At 36.6% G+C, this 17,601-nt stretch overlaps 1 protein-coding gene across 2 annotated transcripts in view; it reads right to left on the bottom strand.

Annotated features, from left to right (window-relative positions):
• Positions 1–17,601, bottom strand: part of CNTN5 (contactin 5) — a 430,795-nt gene that overhangs the window by 38,836 nt on the left and 374,358 nt on the right. For both annotated transcript variants that reach the window (XM_018071482.2, XM_018071483.2), the window contains 2 exons: positions 14,086–14,206; positions 358–516 (listed from right to left, as the gene is read on the bottom strand). In XM_018071482.2, the coding sequence (XP_017926971.1) occupies positions 358–516; positions 14,086–14,206 (280 nt within the window). The remainder of the gene's footprint in view (positions 1–357; positions 517–14,085; positions 14,207–17,601) is intronic.

Below are 17,601 nucleotides of genomic sequence, written 5' to 3'. Positions count from 1 at the left end.
TTTCGTGATACAACATGGTCATTAGAAATGATCGACATCAAGGATCTAATAAGTCAGAAATCGCAGCGAGGTTTTTGGCACTGTAGTACTCCTGAAAAGACACAGATTGAAGAGTTTAGGGGAGAGCTTTCTGCTTATTCACAGACGCATCATGGCAGGTGTCTTCATGCTGTCCTTTCAGAGCTGTTGCTAAGTAACACAAAAGGAATGAAAAGAAGGAAAAAAACCAAAAAATCAGTGCTTTTGATTTGTCACTGTTCTCTTATGAGTATCTGTTTCTGTAGCTGATAGTGGCTATTATTGTGATGTTCAGGAGTTTAGAACAGTCTACTTGTGCTGTTTTAAACTTTCTCTCACCTGTTCTTACGGTCTGCCAGCCAAGAGAAAATGGACTGCGTGCTTGCAGATTGTAGAGGGAGATAGGGCTGTGATTGTCTGCCCCAGGACTCCAGGAGAGTGTTGCTGTGGTGTCTGTAATTTCCTCCACTATTACAACCCCTGGGGGACCAGGAGGACCTAGAAATAAAGCGGAATAATCAAACAGACTTCACCATCATCGTGGATGAGAGGCAATAATACAGGAGATGCATTCTGTGGGCACCCAGTGGAGTTCAATGTCCATGAAATACAAGAGTTACAATGCACAGTGCTACGTCATGGAGATACCTCATTTCCACGATTTATGATAGCAAATTGCAATTGTTGCTATTCTTTAAATGCTGCATGGGTGAATGTCAATTAACTCGTCAGAGTGATAGCAGAAGAACTGGAAATAGACACAGATTAAAAAACACTGCAAAAACTCCGTAATAATTATTCTGCACCTAAAATTAGAGGAAAAAAAGAGCAACTTTAGGAAGCATCCACGCTAGACTGAACAGTCACAATCACATCTTCTCTCTGTGTGGGACTTGTCAACAGGAAAGACAGATAGTAAGCAAAATGAAGCACAAGTGCATGTGCTTCATGAAGATAATAATATTACTAATAACTGAATCAAAAATACAGCATTCATCCTTTTTCTCAAATTCACTCATTCAGGGAAGCTGACTGGATTACTAACATACTGGAGGTCCATTAACTGTTTGATTAAAAACTATTAAAAACAAAATAAAAACCCAAGCCCAAATATTTTGAAAGCTGAAAATTACTATGGGACCATTAAAACCAGACAAAACTCCCTCCGCGACTTCTTACTTTGAAAATTAAAGGATTATTTATTCCACTTTGCTGCACCAAATGTGAATATGCTAATGACCATTTGTATAGGCTGTGTGACTACTGCAGTAAGTGAGGTCTCTGGCAACAAAAATGACTTTGCAAAACAAACAGCTCTCTTGTGGTTTCTTATACTAAAATCTCATATAAGTCCTGAAGGATAGGATTTAATACTTCTGTAAAATATTCATATTATTAATAACTATAATTATTTATGAAAAATATGGATTTTTTGGCATCTAAGGGGCTTCTGATTCTTTCCATCCTCTTGTTTTTGAAGGCTGATGTTTTAGTTCTGCTCCTACACAGGTGGAGGACTGTGAAATCATAAATGCAATAATGGATATGTTCTCCCAAAAGGGAACTGCAGGAAGGGTGGTGATAGAAACAAAACTTCATTAATAGAAAGTCATTGCTTCTACACTTTGAGGGAGCCCAATGCTGTTTTTATGTGTCACATCACTCCAGCTGTACTGGAGGGAGATCTTTGAATATCTCCATTCCCGTGAGCTGCGGTGAGCTGTGTGGTCCCACTTGCTGAACTATTAGAGCTCAGCACCTGCAGATCAGGATGGCAAGCACTGGGGTCTGGTGCCTCCATTTGAAGTGTAAGTTGCAGCCAGGATTGCTGCACTACTGAGCCCAGCATTATTATATTTTAGTGCTATTTCATGCAATCAAATCTTTTGCTGGCTAGATTCCTCAATCCATGAGTAGAAACAAATTTATCTGAACATCAAAGGCTAAAAAAATCCCATTAACTGAAATATTTTTAGTTTTTGTGATTTTCTGTCATTTGCAGCTGCAAATAGCTTTATGTTTCCTCTGATATGCCTTCAACAAAAGCATGTTTACATGAACTATAACAGCAGTAGGATCAGAGTTCTGTAATAGTTGGGTTCAATATCTTCAGAGTGAAAGAGACATTGAATCCTATAAATGAGAAAGCAATTTACGCTATTCACTTGCCTCTATTTGCTTGGCAATGATCTACAAGCAACTAATTGACATTAAAGTGTTGGAAATATATGACATTTAGAAATAATAACAACAAGAGAGAAATAAATGTTTGAAATTCGAGATATTCAATTCAGTAAAGTTTAGTACTATGTATGTATGATGGAAGAATATTGTCTCTACAGTGCACTGCAGACTTCTTCACAGGAGCCCAGGGTATGGCTCTGGGCCATAGGAAGAACAGTGTCTTCCACTATTCCCTTGTTTTCGTCGCTCACCGGGCTTGACTCAATGTCTTTCATTGAGTTGCAACTGTGACTGCAATAAGATGGAGCCACTCTTTGGACACCTTGCAACTCTTGGCCTTCTGGACTCCCATTTTCATTTGCTGTGGAAAGGTCTTGTTTTCTTTCTGGGGGAAAACATGGCAGAAAGATATGCCCTCTGCACTCCTGCCTTCCTGCCAAGCGTTTGCTGTTCTTTAATGGGAAGCACCAGGTCAGACTTTTGTCTCAATAGAAAGTCCTGGGGCTAATTTAATAAAATAGGGTGATTCTTCAATCTCCATCCTCTACTGTTTCAGGCTATCTGTTGGTGTACGGAAATATTAGTGAAATTTTTATTTGTAGCCATGAGGGAAAGTTTAGAGGAAAGCTGGGGTTTTGAAACAATCATATGCTTTTACTGGGTTAGAGCCCTAGGCCCAGAATTATATCATGGTTCCAAGCATAAACAAAATTAAAGAGAAATATTTTAGTACTTTTCCTCTATGACAATATTTCTCCCATGCACTCTGAATGTTGTTAAAGAGTTTCTAGCCACTGTATTATAGCAAAAGAGCAAGATCTTGCTTATATTAAAGGATGTAAAATATATTTATGCAGACATTGCCTGATAAATTCTCAATATATTTTGTTGCCACAGTTCTCTCATATTATTTAAACCTTTTAAATGCATTCCTAGGTATGACAATGTGTCATTATGCTTTCGGAGATGTGTGCTTTAACATAGTCTGCAGGGTGACTGCTAAAAAACATTTCCAACAGCAGGCATTCTTGAAAGTGGATTAATAAAGGACAAGAGCCTCAGTGACAACAAATGTGTGACATCTAGCCAGAACACGAGTGCTATGCAGATGTCACTCATTTTTGTAGAAATCTCATTAAATTTGATGCTTGGATGTAATCATTCATGGTGTCAGTCACATGGTTAATGCAGAAAGGCTTTTCTCCCAAGGGCTGTGTTATTGCTCAGGATCTCTGAAACAATTTTTTAGCTGAGAATAGCCAATTGAGGAAAAAACGCCTGGTCTGCTCAAATGCTTATCTGGAAACTACACAGAAAATGACTGGTCATAAATGCACTATAGTGCAGTTGACCTTCATAAAGAAGACATTTGTGATAGGCTCTTATGCAGCTCTAGGAGCACTGGAAACCCAGTGTCAAGGACATTAGTCAGTTATCTCCTTTCAGAGCAATTCCGTAGATTGATACTTCGTTTCAGGACACGCACGACTGCATTTTGGCAAATTTGTTTTATGTATCTTTTTATTGTTGGACTGATCATCCTGAGAGGTTGTTAGATTGCTTGCCATGGTACAATGTTAATATAAGAGTTCTTGAAAAACAATTGCCAATAATAGCTGTAGCCACTCAGTGAGACAGTGCCCTTTCCTGTGAATCCCAAAATATGTGCTGATTTACTCCATTGCTACCTGACCAGGATAATTCTTACTTTTACCAAACAACTAAGAAACCTGATATGTAGCAGTTCATGAACATGATTTTCTTGACCTGAAGATTTTCCTTTTTGAATGACAAGATGCACTGGCTTGTCATCAAGAAAATGAGAGGTCAAGAAAAAGAGTATAAGAGGCAGTAACTACAGAAGAGCAGAAAAGGTGCATAAAAGTAGCATAAATTCCTTTTGCTATTCCCAGCTATGACATACGATGTATTTGTACATGGTGGAGAATGAGAAGATGGAGAGCAATTTTGTTGCATAGTAGATGCTATAGACAATATGGTTTTAGTGGATACATCCATAACTGCAGTCCCTCTATGTGTGGGAACCCAAGTGGTTCCTATAAGGTACATAAGGGCCTAGGGGAGATGGAGAGGTTGTAACCCAGTGAGTACCAGGATGGACAGGAAGGTTAGACTCAAGGTTGGAAGGTAAGAAAGAGAAGAAGTTGATTGACTATTGCAGCCTGAATACTCTTGACTCATTTCAGGGATGAGGGTCAAGAGAAATTCCTGGTGTCATGCCCGAGAAGTTCTTTAGTGTTACCTATGTCATGCTGTGCTCCTTTGCCCTGACAACTTCTCTGCCTTGTACTAACTTAAAAATAGTGAATTTGGATGAGGCAATCTTGAGAGGCTGAGGATTGTTGTGAGCTCAGATTCCAGACTGCAGTCCATAACCTCTGAGCTGTATATTTGTGTAGTGGCAGTTGTAACTTGACACAAAATGTGTGGACAATGCAGGGAACTCGAATTTCACTTAAGGTGTAAAAGCACTAGTAAGCTATGAATTGCATCATGAATGACATTGCTAGAAGGTCCCAAATACAGTAATAGACTGAGTTTTGGAAATGTTTCTTTCCTTGGCATGGCCTGCTGACTACCTTTTGTGCTATAGGGTATCCCTTGCCAGCTGTCCTATTTCTGATCCATGCTGTTTCCTTCACTCTCTGCAGTCATAGTGTGTGCATCAGCACTCCCAGGACTACATGTGCCCCTTTAAGCACTGAGTTAATAAACATCACTTAATCTCATCTATATTTTAGTACTTGTTTCCAGGCACTGTTTTGATTGAAGTTATAGGTATGAACTAAGTTGATGTTTTTAAAAAGCTTCTTAGAACAAAGGATCTTTTTTAAACTCTTGGAAAAAAATATTTTAAAGATATGAATCTCTTTCCCTTTCATACCATTAAAAATATTATAGAAAAAAAGGTCCTGTTACAAGATCAAATTGCTAGAAATATTTTGATCTGGAGTCTATGGACTAAAGGACTGATGCTCCATTACAGTAATATACTATCTTCCAGCGTTGTAAATGTTTTAGTTGATACACTGAAGAGGACCAAAGTAGAGATCTGAGCTCTGGCCCTGATCCTATGTGCTCTTCTGGTGTCAGCCAGCCCCTATCACAATGTCAACCCTGTGAAATTATGATTTTCCAACCAATGCTTTGGCACAGTTAATGGATTATTGTGGACCAGGGCAGATCTTAACAGGCAATTTGTCATGCCCATCCTGAGGGGAGGGGGACTGGGAATGTAACTGTGTGGATAGGAACTCTTTTGTACCCATTGGCCTCAGGGAGCAGTTCTGTCTTGTGGACGCATTCTGTGAGTCCAATTAATGGGGTCTGTGCTCAAGGCATCTTCCTGGCCTTTGTTACAGCTCAAACATAATTTCGAGGACCAGCAAGAATCTGCTGACCTTGTTTACGTTTCATTTAATAATGTTGTGTTTGAAGGCCTTTAAACCCAAGTGCTTGTCTTTAAGTTTTATTGGCAATATCACAACAGAAAGGAGCCGGGTGGTCAGCCTAACCAGTAGTTCCTGCGTTATATTTGCTCCAGGTCACTGGAGTTCAGAGGAAACATTGCTTCTAAAAAAATACAGCATGAAAGTGGATTTGTTGCTTAGATTGGTAGCTTTGCCAGTCTACAAGATTAATAGCTTTAACCTTTTTATTTTATTTGTAGACCACAAAATGTGTACTCTTATATCACAGATTGTAGTCACAAAGACTTTCATCCCTTCACACTCCAGGATTGCTCTCTGCTCCATTTCAAGATCTTGCAGCTTCCAGGTAGTTGTTTGATCTTAATGCTCATTTTACTCACAGTAGGCATGCACAGTGCATTTAGTTAGCTCCTAAGGCACAGTCTTAAAATACATGTTATATATTGTAAAAGGAAGATGATTTTCCACTAAATTTTAAAGAATCTTCCTGTCATTTTTTTTTTTGTAGTAATATTTGTATTGTATTAATTAACTTTGTATATGCTAATAACTTTCCAAGGGTGTAAAATATTGATGCAGAGAATTAAGAGGACTGGACTTTCTTTTCTTTTCTCTAGAAAGACACAATGTCTGTTGACATCCATAACAACATAAAACACAGTTTGAGCAGTAAGAGTGAAAAAGATAATAAAAGTGAACAATGGTGAACAAACTATTATTAAGATACCCAAAAAATAATTGGCATCTAAATCCACTAAAATCCTTAAATGTAGATGAATGAAATAGTTCTGGAAACAAAGTTAAGTGTATTAATGCTTAGAGAGCAGGGGTGTATTTGTAATATAACTGACACCAATAATTTATTTATCTTTCAATTTCTTCTAAAGCATATTTTATAATAGGTATGTATTATATAAAATATTCTTATAAAATTATTTTATAAAATAATAGAATCATAGAATCATTAAGGTATGAAAAGACCTCTAATATCATTGAGTCCAATCATTGACTTGACACCATTATGTTCACCACCAAACCATGTCCTCAAATTCCACATCCATATGGCTTTTGAACACTTCCAGGACTGGTGATTCCTCCTTTTCCCTGGGCAGCCTATTCCAATGCTGTCTTTCGGGCCTTTCCATGCTGCCTTTCTTTCCCTTTCAGGAAAGCAATTTTTCCTTATATCTAATATAAACCTCCCCTGAAACAACCTGAGTCCATTTTCTCTCATCTGGATGCTTGTTACATGGGAAAAGAGATTGACGCCCACCTCACTACAGCCTCCTTTCAGGTAGTTATAAGGAGTGATATGTCTATATATATAACTATATAAAAATATAAATTATTAAAAGGACTAGATGTGCTGAAATGATTTTTAACATGATCTCTGATGAATAAAGGATACATGCATAAATAATTTCCCTCCATTTTATTTATTTGAAATATTTTTTTGTTATGGAAGATGGCACATTTTGTTAGTTAACTTTTCAAATTCAAAACTTGAGCAAACTTGCCTGGCTACTGCATTGCTGTAGTTCCCTTGCAAAGACCTAATGGTCATCTTCTTTGCTACACTCTCTCAGACTAAGTTACCTTGTAGTGTAAACCTTTGATACCTTTCTTTACATTGTATACATTGCAGAAAGTTAAACACTGAATAAGTAATTTTGGGACTGGTACTCTTTGCTCCTTTGCAAGTAGGTGGAGAAATCTTAAAGAAAGATAGTTTGGAGATGACCTAGCTCCACAGACTGTTGTAAAGCAGTGTGTAATGCAGCATCCAACATCTGTCTGAGTAACTTGAAACCAATGCTACTTACAAACAAGACTAATAAGAGGTGATAGAATTAATTTGACAATTTAATGTTACCAAAACAAGTAATTTATTATGATAAAAAGCTTTCATTTATTAAAGAAATGTTAAAATACTGGAAACTTGGTACCATTGATTAGGCACTGCAGCTTTCACAGATATAAAAAAATCCTTTAACTTCACAACCTTGTGTTCCTAACTCAGTCATGATGCTTCTAAAAAGAAATGTGATGCATGAAAGGGATAACTGTGAAAAGTAACTACATTGGTGCTTGTGATATCATTATCACCTCCAACAATATGGAGGTTAATATAGCAAAAATCACTCACTCTGTTCTACATGTTTGAAGAACTGTCCCCATCCAGATGAGATGAGTATCATGACAAGTTTTGCATTGATCCTCTAATCTGAAAGAAACTCCTTGGTGTTCTTGGAAACTGCTGCTAAATCAGGACTACTACTCACATCAGTGAATGTGAAAGAGGTCTCTACTCTTAACTGACTATTGGCATGATGGCCTTTGTGAAAGCATGTTAGACTGCTGCGTGGTGTTCTCAACTTCCCCTATTTTTCTTTGCTGAACTACAGATGCTTTTCTCCAGCCAACCCTCGAAACTTGCAGAAGAAAGAGCAAGGAGTATGCAATAACTGACTTTGGCAGGAGATTTTTTCTCAATTTTTTCTTTATTGTAGCCTGTGACAAAGCAGGGCTTCAAATGAGTTCATTAGAAATTGTGTGTTTTAAGAGCAAAGGGATGCTTTTTGCCAAAAGTAGCCTTTACCTATGTCTTCTGCTGGTGTTCAAAAACTCCAAGACTATGAGTAATAGATTTTGCACCAATGAGACAAACTGAAAAATACTGTTGACCTTTTTAAGTGTAGTTAATTGCATCAATGCAAGGTAATAAGGGTCAGCCTCTTCATGGTGTCAACCTTTCCATGATATAAGTATTTGATGTTCTAAATGTCTTTACAGTGAAACATGGAGGAAACACAGGATCATGAAGATATCCATTGTAATGAAAATATGAAAGTACAGATAGCCTCAGATTTCAACAGGTGAGGAAATAAAAATGAAATAAGCCATTTTTTGGAAGATATGCTTTAAAAAACAAATTAATTCACCAAGCAGGTACTGTCTCGAGGAAAGATGACACATTGCTGGCTCCAAGATCACCTGAGACATCTGTGAGAGGCAAGTCTCCTGGCTGGTACTGCGGTGTTTGGTAACCATGTTTGTGATCATATCATTAGTGTCAGAACACGACATGCATATTTATCCTGTGTTAGAGCCTTCTGCTTTGGTAATCACTTTTTTGTGAAAAATCAGTACAGAGACAGCTCAACCACTGGTGTGCCAATGATAGATGGAAAACCAACCCAGCTGTAACATTCTGCTAATATACTTGTCTGCTACTATTCACTGCAAGTTGAAGATCTGGGTGGATAATCAAGGGCTGGTAGCCAGACAAAACAAAGCACATGACATGAGAAACCTATTCTTGGATTGATGTCAAGGACAGGGTTTACATTCATAAAAATCATAAATCACTTCTGCTTCTTAAATAGCTTTTGACTTCATGTTCCGAGGAAAACATTTGTTGATTGTGTAGCAAATATCTATATTCTCCTGTAAACATTCTTGTTTTCATTGCAAACAGGTATTCTGCACATATTTTCCTTGGGTGAGCAAACAACAAAAGACATAAATGAAGTGAAATCAGGCAATTACTTGGGTGTCAGGAATGTAAGTCCATAGCTGTGATTTTTGTTGTATTCATTCATTTCCACTAAAACTATTTCTTTGATCATCAGACATACATGATTCCTGTTATGGGCTTGCACTGAAGTAGCACATTTGTGCAGACCTGGTGCCAGAGTAGTTACCAGACTCTGTGTTCTCTTCTGGGTGTCCTTGAGGTGTATCAGCCTATATACACCTTCTTCTGCCTTTATGGGCTCTGATGATTGTCTTCCAGAAAAGTAGTGCAGTGGCATTCAAGGTTTTAACACTATCTGCATCATTGCCCTGATGGAGGGCAAATCTGGTGCAGAGGGTGCGTGCCTTTTATTTAACTTTTTCCAATACACAGTTCAGCGTGTTGGCTGAAGCTGTTGACACAGGTTCCCCTGAGGTAATCTCTGTTCAATTTTAGAGCAGGACTAAACTCAACGACAGAAGCAAATACTTGGGTTGCTGGAGATGCCCTAAATTGTGCCCTACACATCCAGGTGCTCATTTGCTCGTCACCTGATTTCTGTGTTCCTGGCTCCTCTGCCTCAGAAAGAGGCTGGAAGACACCCTGATCCCACCTAAAAACTACCTGCAGGTATAGCATGCTCTTAAGAAGAAACTGTGTTTTTGAGTCTGGGTTTGAGACAGATAAAAAGAGATATCCTACCTCGTAGATGTCCATTGCAGTTGCTGAGCTAAGTTGTAAGTGATTTGCATTGTCTCTTCTGCCTTAAATCAATTCTGGCCTTTGATCTGAATCCTCTCTCTCATCCTCCCCATATTCAGAGAGTAAAGGACCTCTCTGGGGACCTCCAAAGAATCAATGTGCATATCTAGAGGAGATCATGGATCTCAGATGGATAAATAAAAGATCATGACTTATTTTTTTGGGTACCTAATAATAAAAACAACTTGTGATGTTGAATTGCAAAGAATTTTGTAGAGCTATATTTTGGAGAGGAAATGCTTTTGCAAGTTAGGAAATAGCCTTCCTGAATATAAACAAATGATGTCAGGTATGTCAGGACAGCTCACCTTTGCAAGTCACTGTTGACTAGCGTGAGACCACCAGAACACTTCTCATTCACGACCCACTCCAAGATTAAAATGCAAGACATTTAAGCTGGAGAGCTAATGTATTACCTGACAGGCTCAGCTGCTGTCAGAACATCTCTTCTTAATGAAATCCATAATTCAAGTTATTGGTAGCATTAGAAAAAAGAAATTGCTAGAGAACACTAAAAAAGTTTTTCTTACTTTGATATACATAGTTTAATAACATTTTCAAAGCACTTAGAGAAGTATTTATGTTTGAGTAGTAAGTGCTGATGGGACTTGAATCCTGATTTTGTCCAAGCATGATCTAGAATATCTTCTCATATATACTTATGAAATGTTCCTGAAAGAGATTTCCTAGGTTAAAATAATTATTGAAATAATATTAGACATGTATTTCACTGCAACTTACTTAAATTCACAACCTGTGGGGTAATGAATTTGAAAATTTAAATTTTGGTTTAAAAAATTTGTAACATCGTAGAGAGTTGCAGAATAGAAACTTGGTACTGTCTTAACTTTGTTTTTCACACTTATACACATGTGCACACACACACACATATAGGTACATATGTAGTAAATTCAGAAATCTTCTTGCACCATTAATTGCCTTCTTATAAGTAATAAGACTCAAAGGAATGGAGATTTATGTGGCACTATTCATTCTCTGTTCTCCATATAGTCTTTCATGGGTGGTATTTTTGTAATTTAACTTCCGTTGTATAATGCAGAACCAAGAAGAACAAGGGCAAAAATAATGACCCATTTAGTTCTCTGGCATGTATTCAAGGCAACTTCCAATAGAGTAAATATCAAGAATAGTTTCAAAAAAGATAAATATGATTTAAGGATACTCCATGCTTTCCCCACAATAAATGATACTGAGATATTGCACTTGCTTAAAAATATGGTGTTGAATGTCTCTCTGTTAAAGACCACAATGATAGTTACGAGCAACAGAAGTCTGAAAAGAGTTTGTTTCTCCTTCCTCTATCTGAGGAGACTGCAACAAGTCACTTCTAATTAAGTTCTGCAAAACAGTCCTTGGATTAAAAATAATGAAGCAGTTGAATGCATAATTAGGTATAAATTTAGTCAATTTGCTAATAGCAGTAATTCTGATATTCACAAATATCTAAAGGAGGGAAAATGAGATTATTTTAATTTATTCTGTATGTCCAATTTATTTCCTGTAGAAATGTTGTAAGCAGAACAATTTTTCAAGAAAGAATTACAATGATATATTAAAAATACCAGATGAACCTCACAATATAAGTAATGATTGAAATGCTGTTATAGGCTGGTATGATATTATCAGTATTCAACACTGGTATTTTCTGCAGGAGGAAAAGGAGAGAGAGTAAGGTCAGAACAAGGATGTGCTGTAAGTTTGCATATCAGTATGTGTAAGAGTTCATAACAAAGCTTCTGCTAATTCAGTTTGGCCACAGGCTGTAACATTTAAAGCAAAAGGATGTTTTGTAATATGCACAAAATGAAATTTTAACTAGAAACTATACTGAATATAAAGAATAATACAGCTTTGGATTACAGACTTGACTGCATAGTGGGAATGGGTTTTCTTCATAGATGATGACTTCATTTGTCAGGTGGAATTCTTCAGAGTTTACAGAAATATTTATTGAAACATCTGTTTCTGCTGCTATCTTCTCCTAAGCAATGTCCTGTATCACTAAGCAATGTCCTGTATCACCAAAAGCTAAAACTAAAGAATTTTGAAAGGTGCTGCAGTTTGGGATCATCAGTGTTAAATTACACACCACTGAGTGCATCTATAGGCTGAGATAGGGGGAGAAAAAGGAATTAGAGATACTGAAATGAAAACGAAGTTCCTGTAAAAGTATAAGGAGAGATAGATTAGATTCTCATAAATATTTTGGATTTTTGAACTGTTGAAGCCTATAAGGACTAGTCATTACTAACTCTACACTGAATGTACTTTAAACATTTTCTGCAATACAAAACAAAACCATCCTACATTTCTTGGTGAAAGCAATACTGACACTGTAGGACCTTATTGCCCTCATTTGTATAGATTTTACAGATATCTTAAGGAAATTAACGACTTCAGCAAGGGAACCATATCCTATAATTTCATGAAAACCAAATTTTATATCAGGACAAAAGCTGTTACACAGTACAAATCATTTTGTGAAAGTGATGCAAACATGGAAACAAGAAAAGGAGAAAATTGTAAGCAAAGTACATTTGAATTTAAATTCCATTACAAAGCAGTTATAGTTTTTATTTCAACAGTATGGTGACATGCTAATGAGATACACATAAATACATTCTGATACTACTTACAGTGCTTTTTTTTCTTTAATCTCAAACCCCTTTTATTTTGTAGAGCAAATTCAATAAACTAATTTATATAACCAGTATTCTTAAAAAATATTTTTGTGATCAGTCTATCCTAGATAATGACTAAGAGATTTTTGTCCTTACGAAGTTCAATGGCATTAAAGTTGAGATTGCCTTGCCTATCCATACAGCCTCCAGCTCCTGTCTGAGACAGACCAAAGGTGACACATAAGGTCTTACATAACCCACAAGGATGAATCAGATTTCATAAGGCAGCTAAAATGATATTAAATATCTGTGATGAGTCAACTGAATACCACCATCCCAATAGTGTCATAGCTCATAGAAATCTGACAGTCTTCAAAGTGTCTTTGTGGAAATATTTAACAATTACTTTCATCAAAATATGAAGAGCCCTGCAGTCAGCCAGAAACATTCTTTATCATTTAAGGCATATATTTGTCCTAAAAGTGATGGATAGGAACACATCAAGTCTAAAAATGTTGTGGAATGTGATAGAATAAGTATTTTTGAAAGATTATAATATCCAGATAGTTCTGATTATTCTTTTATCTGGAGATTTTAAAATGTTAATAAAATATCTACCTTGATTTATTCTTTCAAAAAATGTATAATCCACTGTAAGGCTACCCTGCTGTGCTACCTAGCAGGCATCCATCTCTCTTGACATTGCAGGACCCACCAGTTGTAATGCCAGTAAGTGGATGCAAGTCCTCATATCCCATCAGGCACTGAGCACACACACACACACAAATGGTCCAGAATGCAGAAATACTCTGCTTAATGGAATGCACATATGTGTTAGTGCCCTTCTTTATTTTAAACTAGTTGATATTCTTGATATGATCTATGATCCTGCAGGAAAAGGACTCTGTTCCTGTGCATAATCAGGAATGTTAAATGACAGGTAAAGCAATTTGACAGATTACAGGACTGGGTCTAAAGATGCAGTCAGCAGTTGGTGGTCACAACTCCATGTGTGAAAAAACCCAAATTCTTGTCATATTATGGGGGTTTTTTTCATTGTTCACATCCGTAATTTTACCAAAGTTTGTATGGTCCCTCCTTTTAGAAAATAAATTAATATTTGTTAACTGCTAAACCTGAAAGAATGGCTTGACCATAAGATGAAATGTAAAAGCATCACACAAAAAAGCACAGAACTCATTATACCTACCTTCCACAGGTCTGTGAATGCTAATTGTCTGCATTTTAGTTAATCTGTAATACCTTCTGTGCTTCTACCTCTCTTAAAACCATGTTCATTAACCAACTGTCTTTTGTTTCTCTTTGCAATGTCAGCAGGTCAGTATATGGTGAAACTATTTTCAAAGACAGTAGGTTAATCACAAATGGTTTCAATAGTATAAAATTCCAGGACTAAGCAGAGGCATCCCTGAAACCCATATATTTAAATTCCCTGGTACAACTGTGTCTGGTGATTGTGTTTTCAGGGGGGCACCACAAGCATACTTACCCCTAACAAGCAGCTCCGTCTCATCTGACACGGTATCCGCTGCAGTCTGGACCCTGCAACCGTATCTCCCAGCGTGCATCAAGAGGATGTTCCTGATCATTAAATCTGCAGAGGACGCTTGCTGAAACAGGGATGAAGTGCTAGTTTAAAACTCAGTGAATCTGTGTTCAAGGTAGTTCACAAGGGTGTTTTTGTAAGGTTTGAGCAACTCTTGAATGCAGCTTTCATCTTGCAAAATGTATGTGCCCTAATACCCTCTTGTGAGGATTATCAGAACACTGCATTTATACAATTATTAATAGGGATTAAAGAAGAGGATTTCAGGTTTCTAATAACTTTGACTTTGCTTAAAGCACTTTGTGCATATTTACACATTCAAAGAGAATTATTCCAAACTAACACAAAGAAATTCATTAAGGAGATAAACAGAAATATTTTGGATGCCATCCTTGGTATTGAAAAAGTCCTCTTAGAATTTCAGAACTTTCTTCCTCTTACTCTTCCCTACAATACAGTTACATTATGTCTCACTACTGTGATGAAATTAAGATAATTTTAAAGATAATATTGATTGATTTTTATTAACATAGAGGAAGTTAATGTTAAATGTGATTGAGAAAATACAAACAGATTCTCATCCTTCCTGTTGAAATCTGTATGTATTTCAATCTGAAACATGCAAAATGTATATAAAGAGAGAACCAGTTCAAATTTTTATTTTTTAGAATTTTATCAAACAGTGATTACAATGCCCCAAAATTATGAGCATAAAGGAGAAAATTTGAAAGTACAATAGATTTCTGGAGAATAAATGGCTTTGCTAAGAATCTCTACATTATTTCATAAATTCAAGCAATAATATGATATTTTGAATGTACAAAATCATTGTTATATCCAAACTTACTGGAGACAATAAGTGTTTCTCCATCAGATATAGGGAACCCAAGTCCATATATATTGTTGATTTAATATAGTCACTGCTCAGGGAAACAGCACTCACACTGACCACATAGTATAGTAATGGCAGTTTACTTCCTCAATTACATGTCCTAAAAATGCTTAAAAGTTTTTGATTTAATATAAGCACGAACAATTTTGGTAAATTGCCAGAAGTACTTTTGTTCTTTTCAAAGCATTTTTTTTTCTCTTAATAGTCAAAAGGAAATGTTTTTAGTGTATTAGCCAAGGATAGAAAAAATGTCTTGCAAATATTTCTAAATTATCTTACCACTGTTAATTTGTACAATACATGAACCTTAATTAATTTGTACAATACCTGAATATTTATATGCAACTTCTCGGTGTTTCACTTTAAGAAACATTTATTGAGTGTAGGCATTTCCTTTTTCGGATTTTGTTTTCCTTGCTAACCAAGCAGAGATTGATGGTCTTTCCTTGAATTATATGTTTTTGTCCCATGCAATGGTTCTAATTTGAGTAATTTTGATCCTGAGTGAGTAGAATTGTACCCTGCATTCAAAATAGAGTCTTACTAGGAATGTTAATGTTGATACTTCTCTAGCTGTGCTGGAAATTTGTCACTGACCTAGTTTCATATTTGCTTTTTTTTTTGGCACATACTTATTCTGTGCTCATGTAGATACACTCAAATCTTTATCCTTCTCAATCATTTGCAAGTTAGGAGCTCCCAATTTATAACCAGTCATTCATGTGTGGATGACCTTGTGGTTTGTAGGATTACATTTCTTGTCTGTTCCCATCAGTTAATTTCATCATCTGCTGTATTGGTAAGACGTCCAATTTTCTACCATACAATTGTCATTTGCATACTTTTATCTCTGGTGCCAAGGTCATTAATGAAAAAGGAAATAGGATTCATTTCAAGATCCAATCTTCTATAATTTAGTTTTTTCTTTTTAGGTAGCAGAATTCCTTTTCAGTATATTTTGGCATAACTTCTTCAGCCATTCTTCTCTTCATTTGCATTTTTGGAACTAAAATTGCCATAATATTCCATGTAGCACTAAGGCAAAATCTTTACTTGAAGGATATTCACATGCAAAGAAGGAAAAGAGAGGTGGGACATCAAGGCTGCCTCTGAGACCAGAGTGAACATTGGCATGATCTATAGCTTAATAACCCTGTAGATCTAAGAGCATGATTACCATGGGAGTGTTTTGCCTTCTGAAGTGGCCTAGATAATGATGTTGCTGGAGGGAAGGTACTTAGACCAGTCAGACCATAACGCAATTCCTATATTCTTGCTCTGGCATATCAGAAATCACAGCAGTGGAAAAGAATATCTGAGTTATCTACAGATCAAAATGCAAAAGAAGAGAATACACTCCTACCAGTAGTCAAATTCAGGATATAATTTTTTTAAGTCATCTAACACAGCAGCATTTCCTAGCTATTCAAACATGGGTTGCTCTAGATGATTAGTGATCTTTGTACAAAGCCTTAGTTATTAGGATAAGACCAGAATCAGTCCATGTTTGTCCTCTCTTGAGGGTAACTTACATTTAATGTCTGTTTTGTTTTTAAGTGGGAGGAATAGCATAATGGATAGCAATTGTCTGATTTCATTGCTCAGGAGCTGTTAAAATACTTGCCTGTCACTCTAACTTCAGGTTCAGAGAGTTCGTGACAGTGCTGATCCTAATATTCTTATCAGGAAAAATATATGTATTTTGTCTGCATACCTGTGTAACTGGGCAGACAAGCAGCAATTGAAAGAATCATTGCTGTAAGTGGAGAGCAGTGCAGTACAACAGATCTCCATGAAACACTTTTATTGCAGCATAACAGGATGTGCAGCCAGCATTGCTGAGGATGTGTGAGTGGAAAGATATTAAACTCACTTTGCTTAATACAGATAGATGTATGCTCAGACATTAGATTCTTGATCATGGGAAATAATGAGACATTTTAGCTTACATTTAGATAAGTAGGAGCTATGTTTGACCAGGACCCCTAAAAAAATACCGCATTACTGCTGTTCAGTAGCATTTATAAAGTGGTCTTTATTAGTTTTACAGACTCTTCCAAGTCATGGAAGACAGATTATTTTGCTGAGTAATTTATCCTGTAGTGGCAGGTTATAGGCAAGAGTTGCAGGGTCTGAAGGAGGTTAAACCAATGTGCTGGCCATCTACATCTTGAGAAAATCTCTACACCTTGTCATTGCAGTGGTGCTTAAACTTCAGTGATTAAATTCAGTTTAAAAAAATCTGCTAAGTGGGAATGCAACTGAGACTCCATTAAGAAAAGTATCTAAGGTCTACTTTTAGTCTTCTCTCACTGGAAAAAGATGTGATGCTTCAGCAAAAGTAGAGACATACCCTCCCCTTTGAGAAGACAAAAACTGCGTGACATGGATGTAAACAGTGTAGGAAGATCAACAACCAATGATTTTCAGGAGAGTTAAGTGTAACCTTCAAGGCCAGCATCAGCTATGGACCTACTGTAACACTGAACATACTGCTGGTCTTCATTAAGCAGCAAATAAATAATAATACAGATATCAATGCTATCTGTCATGATTAGTGTTTCTCT

This window comes from Manacus vitellinus, unplaced genomic scaffold (genome assembly GCF_001715985.3).
Source record: "Manacus vitellinus isolate BGI_N305 unplaced genomic scaffold, ASM171598v3 scaffold_2_pilon, whole genome shotgun sequence".
Taxonomy (NCBI): Eukaryota; Metazoa; Chordata; class Aves; order Passeriformes; family Pipridae; genus Manacus; species Manacus vitellinus.
Note: the sequence above shows the minus strand (reverse complement) of the source record. Positions and strands in the feature narration are given on the sequence as shown.